Source organism: Melopsittacus undulatus, chromosome 8 (assembly GCF_012275295.1).
Source record: "Melopsittacus undulatus isolate bMelUnd1 chromosome 8, bMelUnd1.mat.Z, whole genome shotgun sequence".
NCBI lineage: Eukaryota > Metazoa > Chordata > Aves > Psittaciformes > Psittaculidae > Melopsittacus > Melopsittacus undulatus.
The window spans coordinates 3651098-3660923 of record NC_047534.1 but is presented as its reverse complement, the minus strand read 5'-3'; the positions used below and the strand labels follow the sequence as shown (position 1 = coordinate 3660923).

The following is a 9826-nucleotide window of genomic DNA, read 5'->3' as shown; positions in this document are numbered from 1 at the left end:
TTTAAAGTCGTGAGTTTATTGCATATGTAACAAAAATGAACATGACCTCCTGGGTCCAGCCTACTATACAATCACTGTTGATTCCAGCTGGTTCCATAACCACATTAAATAGAACTAGGATTTCTTTAAATACTTTGATTTAGACATAAAATGAAACATTAGTGTACAACTTTCACAAAATAAATCTGCCGTAAAAACAGTGGGAAGAAGAACAAGGATAGCAGCAATACTTAAACATGACATTACAAAATAATAAATTAAAAAAAGAAAGAAAAGAAGAAGAAAAAAACCAACATTAGAAAGTGGTTGAGGAACAACGGAAGAAATAAGGAATTAAAACCCGGATCCGTACAGTGTCTCTGGGAACTTGCTGTGCGCCACACTTGAACCCCTGTACCTGGGCTCCGGCTCCAGAGGGCCCCAAGGGCTGGATCTCTGCTCTGTAAAGTGGGTTGGGTTTTACAACCACCTCGACTTGCACTGAGGACACACGGAGGAGTAAACGCTGAGTTCACCGTCTGGAGCTTCCAGCAGCCTTTCTGAAGCAGGGTCTCTTCTAACGTAATGCCCGAGTTAACACCAACGTTCATGGACCAGTCTTGTTTCTTCCGTGATGTAAAACACGAGCAAAGTGGTGGTTTCCTACATCCCTGAGCATAGAGTATAGGCTGATGGGCGGTATCAGGGCGAGCACTGAAGGTCTGTGGTGCCAATGGACCAGCTTTTAAGTTTGCCTTTAGGACAGGAACAAAAAGACTGTAAATGCTGTACCTTGTTATCTCCTTCGGGTCAGATCCAAGAGTATCCGTGTACGAGGCGGAACAATGACATAACGAACACCAGACTCGATGTTATTCTTTGGGCAAGTTTGAGAAGTCACAACCAGTTCAAGTGCTGGCAGACCAAGTGGGAATGAACACACGAATCCAGGCAGCTGAGGTTATCCCAACAGAGAGAGTCAATGGCTCAAGCTGTGCAAACCCTTGTTTGCATTTCCTCCTTCCCTGGCCTGGAAACCAGCCAGAGAAGAAGAAGAAGCCATTGCTTAAACCCCATTCTGCTTCATTTCCCTCCACCCACCCCACCAGCTTTAAGGCCTGCCTCAAACGCACGTACAGAACAACACAAAAGATGTCTTCATCATCACTGAAGTGGCACGAAACTGCAAAGACAACACGATGGGAGAGGTGGTGAAGCTCTATAAAAGAGAACTGAAATCATTAAACAGACGGTGCCCTGTTCCTGTGACTGTCAGCATGGAGGAGGTACCTGCACAAGGGCTTTTAACTACAGCAAACCCCAGACTTGCCAAAACACCAATCCTTGCCTATTCTTTTGTGCATTCCATAAAACACTGACCTAGCAAAGACATTAGGGACTATCATATGTCAACTGTGGCATTGACATAAAGCTACTTGACCTATAGATCTCCAAACCAAGGGTCTTCACCTTCACCTCGCTTGGTCTTCACTGAGCCAGTTGCACTGCATGTAGAGCTTGAACAATGGGATTTTGGATCGTGGTGGGCTTTAGTATCTGCTTTTCTTCTTGTTGAGTATTCTTTTAGTGAAAAAATCCACATGAGGCTGCATGCAAAGCTTTTGGGCAATAATCCATTTTGCATGTGTCTTATCTGACTGGTTTATTGCACATTCACATGTACTGGAAGGGTTAAATACACTCTATGCATGGGTACTCTGCTACTCAACCAAGAGCAGACAGATGCTTCTTTCCTGTCTCTCCTGTGAAAGATCCACATCGTCCCAACAACCAGAACTGCAGAAAGTGGTCCCCAAGTGCCAAAAGCTTCCTGCAGGACATGGGTCTGACTACCCCTCTCCTTACAGTCTTGCTGGATGAGCATCTTCAGCCACCCCGTGCAAACCTCACACTATGGTACAGTTTTACACCTCCGATGCACTCCTCACTCCCAACACCAAAGCACAAGAACAATGGTGAACAGAAAAGAAAACCACAAAGAAAGGAAACAGAGAAAGATGCCAGGGTTTTGACAAGAGTCTACTTTCTGTCCTATCACAGTTTAAAGCTATTATCAAATTCCATTAAAAAAAGACAAAATAGAAGTATTCCAAGTAGACGTCTTCTAAGAACGATCTCTTACCCACAGCTGAATTTCAATGCACTATTCCATAAACATAACATCTGTTACATGTTTCAGTAATGAATCTCCCTAAAAACCAGGCTTGCCAAAGAGAAAAAAATCCTATACAAGCAAGCCTGCTTTACTTCAGTTTAGACATGTTGGACAGGTCACTGGGCCTTTCTGAAGCCGTGTTAAAACACTGTCTCATCTCGGTGTGCAAACTGGAAGAGGTGTTAGTGATTCAGGTGTTTGATTTGCTTCTGTTGCCCCTGGGAAGTTGTTTTAGCAATGTGTTAGAGAATAAACCTTTTAGTATTAGTTTCTGATATTTGAAGGGGGGGAAAATAGCCTTTCTATGGCTCTCTGGAGATATTTTTCATCCCTACAGAACTGAAGCCATGAATTCTTCCCATAGCTTTCCATAATGTTTCAAATGTACTCACTGTATAGTTACCCTTTACCTCAACCTCTAAATCAGCCTTTGCCAAGGCTAAAACCTTTGGAATGGAAGTCTGCTCTGTTAACTCAGCTCTTAGTGATTTCCATGTGAGTCTCAGGAGTTGAAGTCACACAAACACACGTTGGGTAAAGAACAGCAGCACAGAAATGACAGCTCTGCAATGGAACAGGTTTTTATCCTCTGCCTCCTCCTCACAAGGCTTCTCTGCAAGGTACTTACACTGGAATGAACTACGGAAAGCAATTCTGCAGGAGGAAATCACTGTTTGTGTGCAAAACAATTAGATTTCAGCCAGGACAACCAAAAAGAAATCATACGATACCAGTTAAGCTGTCCCGGATTCCTTCACTTTTCCCTAGGTGAGCCACAGCTTCCACTGGGAGCTTCCTGCTAAGGCAGAACTTGGATTTACCTTTCAGTTAAGTGTTGACGTGGAGGTATCTTCTGCTAGAAGGTGACTTTTGCAGCCGGTGTTTAACATGTGCAATGCAAATCCTAGTGCCAGTCAGACATCCTGCACCCATCAGACTCTCACAAGGGCTCCAGCTTGATTTAGGACAAACTAACCAGGTACATCTACCAGCTGCAAGTCCTCAGCAAATGAAGCTCACTCCTAATTACACTTTGATTCTATGATTAGAAAAATCCCCCACATGTCACTGACCCTATCACAATATGTGTTACAAATCTAGCAGAATATCCTGTGTAACCCAAGCCAAGCGCTGAACTTGGCTGCATTTCGTTGTATGGGAGATGGAGGAAGAGGGAAGGGGTTATTGTAACAAAGGGGAGGAAATAAAGTTGGAAACCACCAACAAAAGCCCCTACCCCCACCCTCATCCACCAGCGGTGGAAGGGAAACGGCCCCATCTCTAAGTTGTCTTTAAGTTCCAATGCTTCAGACAGCTTAGCAGGAAGTTCACAGCAAGCTTCTTCTAGCTTTTAATTTGGTGGTCCATGAGCTAGCATCTGTTTCCTTTGGTTGCTTTTTCACTCCACAGCAAACCCACATGTCTCTTCCACAGCTGTCAACAGCTTCTCATAAAGCTTCTCGTATGACTCATAAGGCGGAATGTCAATCCGGTTAAAGCTAGAGGTAAAATAACAACACATTGAAGCATTTTAGACTGGAGATTAGGAAGAATTCCTTCACCAAAAGGGTGCTCAGGCATTGGAAAAGGATGGAATGAAACGGTGGAATCATCATCCCTGGAAGCATTCACAAATGGTGTAGATGAGGCCCTTAGTTGTGGGGTTCTTAAAGAGCCAAGGCTACATAGTGAGCGATTCCGATACCCTGAGTCTTGCTACTTTAAAATAAGAAGAGCCTTGGCAGGCCTAAACTAGGTCAGTTGTCTTGTTGTTCCTCTGTAACTTTCCGTTTTCGTGCAGAGAATGACCCTGCCAAAGTTGTAGTTTCCCACTGTATTTTTAGAGTAAGGTATTTAATCACAATTATAACAAATTGTAAACATTAGCTCTGTAAACGATAGTAACCTCTAGACTAACCAATTAGAGCTCAGTATCTAAGGCTGTTACATAAGGGAGTATGGGTATAAGAAGAGCACTGTATCTAATACAGTTTGGCAATTGTTTGATCACATTGATCGTCTCTGCGTTGTCTGGGACTCCTGCGTCTACACTTAGTGACATGGTTTAGTGGTGGACTTGGCAGGGCTGGGGTAAAGGTTGGACTCAATGATCTTAAAGGTCTTTTCCAACCCAATTGATTCTATGATGCTATATGAATCTAAACTATTTACAGTGGGGGGAAAACCCTCTAAATAGCTACATATAGTTAGAATTTGGCCTCTTCAGTGGCTGAAGGAGACAAGATAACAAACAACTGTATTTGTGCAGCAGGAATGCATGACTTCACCGGGCATCTGCAGGTGGCAGATGTGGGAGTCTTGTAACTAAAGCAAGAGCTCAGCCAGGCTGCTCCCTGCTCTGCCTGCAGACAAGCTGTGCTGCTGCTGAAATGATTTCCTGTCTCTGACAGAGTGAGACTTCCATAAGAGAGCCCAGGTCTGTGCCGAGTCTGTGCCAATAGCACACTTTCCCTACATCTGACATCTGAAAACTACTCTTTGTCATCCTGCACATGGGCTCATGGCTGGGAGTCATTTCTTAGTGGATGCTTTTGCTGGATCTCACATATAAACAAGCTTACACATAGAAATAAACTTACAAACATCTCACTATCCAGACTAATCAACTCTGGGATAAAGGAACACCACAGATAGCATAGAAGATAAAGCAAGCTGTAAGAAGAGAAGTAGATTATCTTGCTGGCTGCAGAGTATAGATATTTCCAAGCTAGCAGAGCACACCTGGAGTCACCTATGCATATCACACAGTTAATCCATACTCAGGACAAGCAGAGATGCTCCTTTAAACCAAGACAAAGGGAAAGCAAGCAGTGACATACGGAATGTGTTCATCTTACCAAGTGTGGGCTTTTGGCAGGTTGTCTGTGTTTGCATCTATTAAATGGATGGTAAATAGTCTGGGTCCTGCAGCGCCTGTAGAACCTTACAGACAGACATTCTAGTTAATGCACTTCAACAAAGCATCATTCCTGCACACAGATTTTGCTACTTATGTAAAAGCAAGAGAGAAAATTACAGTTCCAGCTGCAAACATAGTTATGGCACAGGCTGAATCTGTAGATCAGTCTGCAGCTGATGAAGGGATGGCAGAAGCAATAGGGCTGTTCACAACAATCTGCAGACCAGTGTTTTGGAAAGCTGCTAAATTCTATATTAACAAAGTTGCACCTTCAAAAATGGACAGAATTAGGTACGGGAAGGGTTTAATTGTAAACCAGAAGCAGGTATTTGAATTTGGAACATCAATTTACTGTCAGCAACAGATGGAACGTTATCAGGAGAATCACAGCAGCCAAGGATGCTGCCACCTTTTCTGATGATAAAACCTACAACTTTAAGGCACTTGTTTTAAAGTCTGCTGGTTTGCTGCCAAATAATGAAGGGAACACGATTCTCATGTGAAAAAGCCATTTGGTCAGCTCTATAACCCTGTGTGTGCTTCCATGCGGTGATTCTAACATCAGTCCAGAGCTGCGGGAGACTGACAAACTAATATTGACACCAGTCAAAGGCACTACCTGATGACAGATTTACCAGCTTCTATCACTATCAGCAATGACTGAAGTGTTCACCATCAGCAGAGCTGCTGACAAATGTAAAACTGCTCTTGGGATGTAAAGTGCTTGAGTTATGCAGCCAGACGCTGATATTTTACAAGGGGCAGTAAATACCCCTTGTATTTTACAAGGGGTAGTAAGTATCCCATGATTTTTATCTCTTTCTCCCACCACAGATTAACTCAGCCTCCACATCAGTCACCTTGTAAAGCCTTGAAACCTTGAAGGGGGACACGCGTCGAACCCGTCACAAACTGCAGCAGCCTTGCCCTTCTTTCTTCATCAAATGTTTCCACTGCTTGCCAGAACCACTTCACGATATTGCTATCTGCCATGCAGTGCTTTAGGCGGGTGTTTGACTTCCAGTCATTCAGGTCTATCTTATCCAGGCCTCCTATGATTAGCTGGGAAAGGGTTACAAAACGCTTTAACATGCAGAGTCATTTCAGGTTTGCAGCTGTAAGAATATACAAACCATTTCATGAAGCTTCACATTCTTTACATGCTTGAACCACCTTGTTGGTGCAAGGTAATGTTCCAAAGCAGTTCAGAACAGGCACTACATCTCTCCAGTTTAACAGCAATGAAGCTGAGGCCAAATAGAGACTTAAGCTAGAACTAGAATCTGCACAAGAAACTATAGAGTCAGAAGCCCATTCAAGACCTGCTTTGTTAGATCAATGCTACCTGAGAAGTAAAGCTTATCTTTAACAGGGTACAGCACAGACTGAGAAGAAGACATGCCATCTACTGCACAACACATCACTGCACTGATGCAGGTTTGTCTTAGAGGAGCCAATACAACTACAGACCAGACACATCACTTCAATCTCTTTTCCAGGTGACACCAGGTTGCAAAAGGCAGTCACTGGTGGCAACAACAAATCAACTGCATACAAACAACTTCATCCAACCAAATGTGTGTCATACTCTACATTTCCCATAATATTCCATGTTGAGGGTCACATTTCTGAGAGCAGCTCCCTTTTTGTGCCACCAAGGCAGCACTCTCACTTGTTTACATTATCAGGGCAGCTGTGACTGTTCTGATGCAGCCAGCATTGAAACAGGTAATGGATTTTTAATCTCCCTTTTCAAGCAGCTAGCAAATGGAATGCAGTAACTTCATGGGATTCATCAGCATGCAAACACTAGCACAAAGCCAGTGCTTCCAATACCACAAATTGTCAATATGCCACAGATTGCCTTATAAAAAGGCAAAACAAGGTGAAAAATTGCTGTAATGGGACTGATTTTAAGAGGGAGCAATCTGCACTTCAGGATGCAGTGAGAAGACATTTCTGTTTGCTCTACACTTCTATTTTAGTCTATAGAAACCATGGCCTGTGTGCATATAGAAACAGCCATGATTGAGAAGTAACTGAAGGAAGCAAGTTCTGGGGGAGATAACACGTTAGGTCTTGCTAGCAATGCCTCAGACTTGCAGTACTGCTCAGAACACCTGCTTTGAGCATTAATCCTGCATTAGACAACCTGATGTATTTGTCTTTCCCCTTTTAAGAAGCCCTCTCAATAATGTTAACCCAAAGAATGTCTGGAATAAACCAAAAAGGGTTTGGTTAAATGAACACAAAGCTTTCTGGTACATACATTGAACTACGTTTTGTGAGGTTTTTGTTTGTTCTTAAATCAGTGCTTGAGTGTGGATCAAACAAATTACAGAACCATTCCCTGTGGATAAAACACATACCTCAAGTTCCTTCTGGTCAAAAGGCTTAAGGAGATGCTGAGGAATAAGTTCATTAAAACCTTTCTGCAGAGCCAGGAACTGTGCCTCTATTCCTCTCATAAATCTCCAATTTACATACAACCTGGGGGAGGAGGGGAAGAAAAAGTCAGGGACAGTGAGCTAGACAGGACTGGGCTTTTTATAGCAGAGCTGGGAGATGCTCATTTTACAGAGGAATTTGGTTTAATACACACATTTAGTATTATGAGAACATTTACCAGCTCCTTTTCCATCAACAATTACTATCTTCTTGACATTACATATATTTGTTCTGCAATACCTGACATATTCTTTCTTGTTCTCTTCTGTCACTGGAATATTCCTGCCATTTGGTTTGAGTTCATGCTGTAAAATCCGCCCAAAAGCGTTGTGTTCCACACAAAATGTATGGTCCAGAACTGGGGTGATATCGTTCTCTCTGACAACAGAAAGACAGGGGGTAAACCCAGTAGTTTGGATGGTCTCACAATTCTCAGTGGTGATGCTGACGTTACTGAACACTTAAGCAGTCTTCAGGGTAAACCTAGTAACTAACCATCTGCATTTCACACCACTAGGAGTATTGCCACAATGACCACTTTCTATATAGCTTAATAGATGTTGAAGAGCCTGATTAAATACTGATCAGATACTACTGCAGTAATGTACTAACTAATAGTTACATCTAATGAGTACATCTAATTCTAGTAGTACTCAGGATAATGAATAAAATCCTATATACACAAACATACAGACATAAAGGTACATAGAGAGCAATACTCTGATGTGCTTCATGTACCAATGTGAAGCACAGAAGAGATCACACGCAGTGAACTTCACCATCCTCAGTAACTTCAAATACAGAATTCAAACCAGCATTTAGAAAATGAAGCTGAGATAATACAAAGCAAGGCTGAACACTGGATTTGGTCTGAAGGCCAAATTACTTCCATTTACTTCCATTTTAATCAAAGTTGGTTTTCTTTGGAACAAGGCTGTACTCCCCCTCAGATCTCTGTCCTGGTGTTTGGATTCTGATACTGTGATACTTTACCATGCCCATGCAATGCTTAATGGTTTAGGATCTACTTTGCTGCAAGGAGAGCTAACACAGAGTTAGCTGTGAACACAGAGAAACCTTTCCTTGAGTACCTTGAGCTTTTTAACATAGGAACAGCATTACAATTGGTAAACACAGCACTTACAAGATCCAGACTAAACTTTTGTGTAGCTCTGGGTCAACAGATTCCAGATCGGAGAGCTGAATGGGCTTCCCCAGGAGCTGTTTGTAGAAGGGAACCGTGAAGCCCCCGTTGATATAGTGTCCATGGAACACAGCCAAACCCATTATCCGACCAACAAAATGGAAATAAGACAAATGGTCCTGCAGGGAGAGAGGGAAGAAAATCAGGCAGCAGGAAGACACTGACATCTTGTGGTTATATCCGCACCATCAGCTGTGTGCTCAGCACAAGTTATCTGCAGCCCTCTGGGCAAGAGGAGCCACCATTTTTCCTCCTGACATAACCAAGACCAGATGCACTTAATGATTAAATGCCTCAAACAAGTCTCTGTGCATTACCTGACTAATGAATTGGATGCGAAGCCTCTAAACCTCTCAAAGGGCAAAACTCCGGAGAAAATCCCCATGAAACCTCCAGAATGCAACAAGATGGGACAATTCCAAACAAATGACTTTATTCTGTTAACCATCAAATGTTTTTTCTCTTGAGGAATCAGGCCAGGTGCTTATTTCCTTTGTGTCTTTCATGTTGCTTATAAGCTGACTTTTGGAAACTGAAGCATAAGTGCTCTGGTTGAGATTCTTCCAATACATCTCCCTCATCTTACAGAACAAACATCAGGAAATGAGACTCAAAGATTCTTATGAGAGAATACTTCCTCTATCATGTTTTTAGTTTCTGGACAAAACCCCTCTGCTTCATAGTATGTCAATATGAGAGTCATTAACACATTCTTACTCTCTTTACCCTTCACTTTACACTGCTGTCATGGAAGAAGAGCTATAATAAAACCCCACAAAGTAGACACGTCACTCAGAAGTTAATACTTACAGGATTGATAGAAGAGTCTGGGTTGATTTGCAGCATGTAAATATTATCTGTGGAGTACTGGAAAAGTCCATAATAGGGATTCAGCATTTCATGGCATAGTAAATACAACCATTCTCTGTCCCAAAAGAAGAGGAACAAAAAAGAAATGGTATTTAGAAGGGTGCAGCTTCCACTGGCGTTTCAGGCCACACAATTACAGTGAATTATCAGTGCTGAATGCTTATTTCAAAATCAGACCACCTTGTACTGCTCTCCACTTGCAGACCAAAGAGGTGGCTTAAAAACCCAT

The 9826-nt window shown here is 42.5% G+C and overlaps 1 protein-coding gene across 4 annotated transcripts in view; it reads right to left on the bottom strand.

The window, feature by feature from the left end:
* SMURF1 (SMAD specific E3 ubiquitin protein ligase 1) overlaps positions 1-9826 on the bottom strand; it is a 46421-nt gene continuing 36595 nt past the window's right edge. For 2 of the 4 annotated variants that reach the window (XM_034065324.1, XM_034065326.1), the window contains exons 12-18: positions 9538-9652; positions 8668-8846; positions 7764-7901; positions 7445-7565; positions 5936-6137; positions 5014-5098; positions 1-3654 (exon numbers count right to left, since the gene is read on the bottom strand). In XM_034065324.1, coding sequence (XP_033921215.1) covers positions 3555-3654; positions 5014-5098; positions 5936-6137; positions 7445-7565; positions 7764-7901; positions 8668-8846; positions 9538-9652 — 940 coding nt within the window. In that variant the 3' untranslated portion in view covers positions 1-3554. The remainder of the gene's footprint in view (positions 3655-5013; positions 5099-5935; positions 6138-7444; positions 7566-7763; positions 7902-8667; positions 8847-9537; positions 9653-9826) is intronic. The other 2 variants (XM_034065325.1, XM_034065327.1) reach the window with 1 other exon arrangement.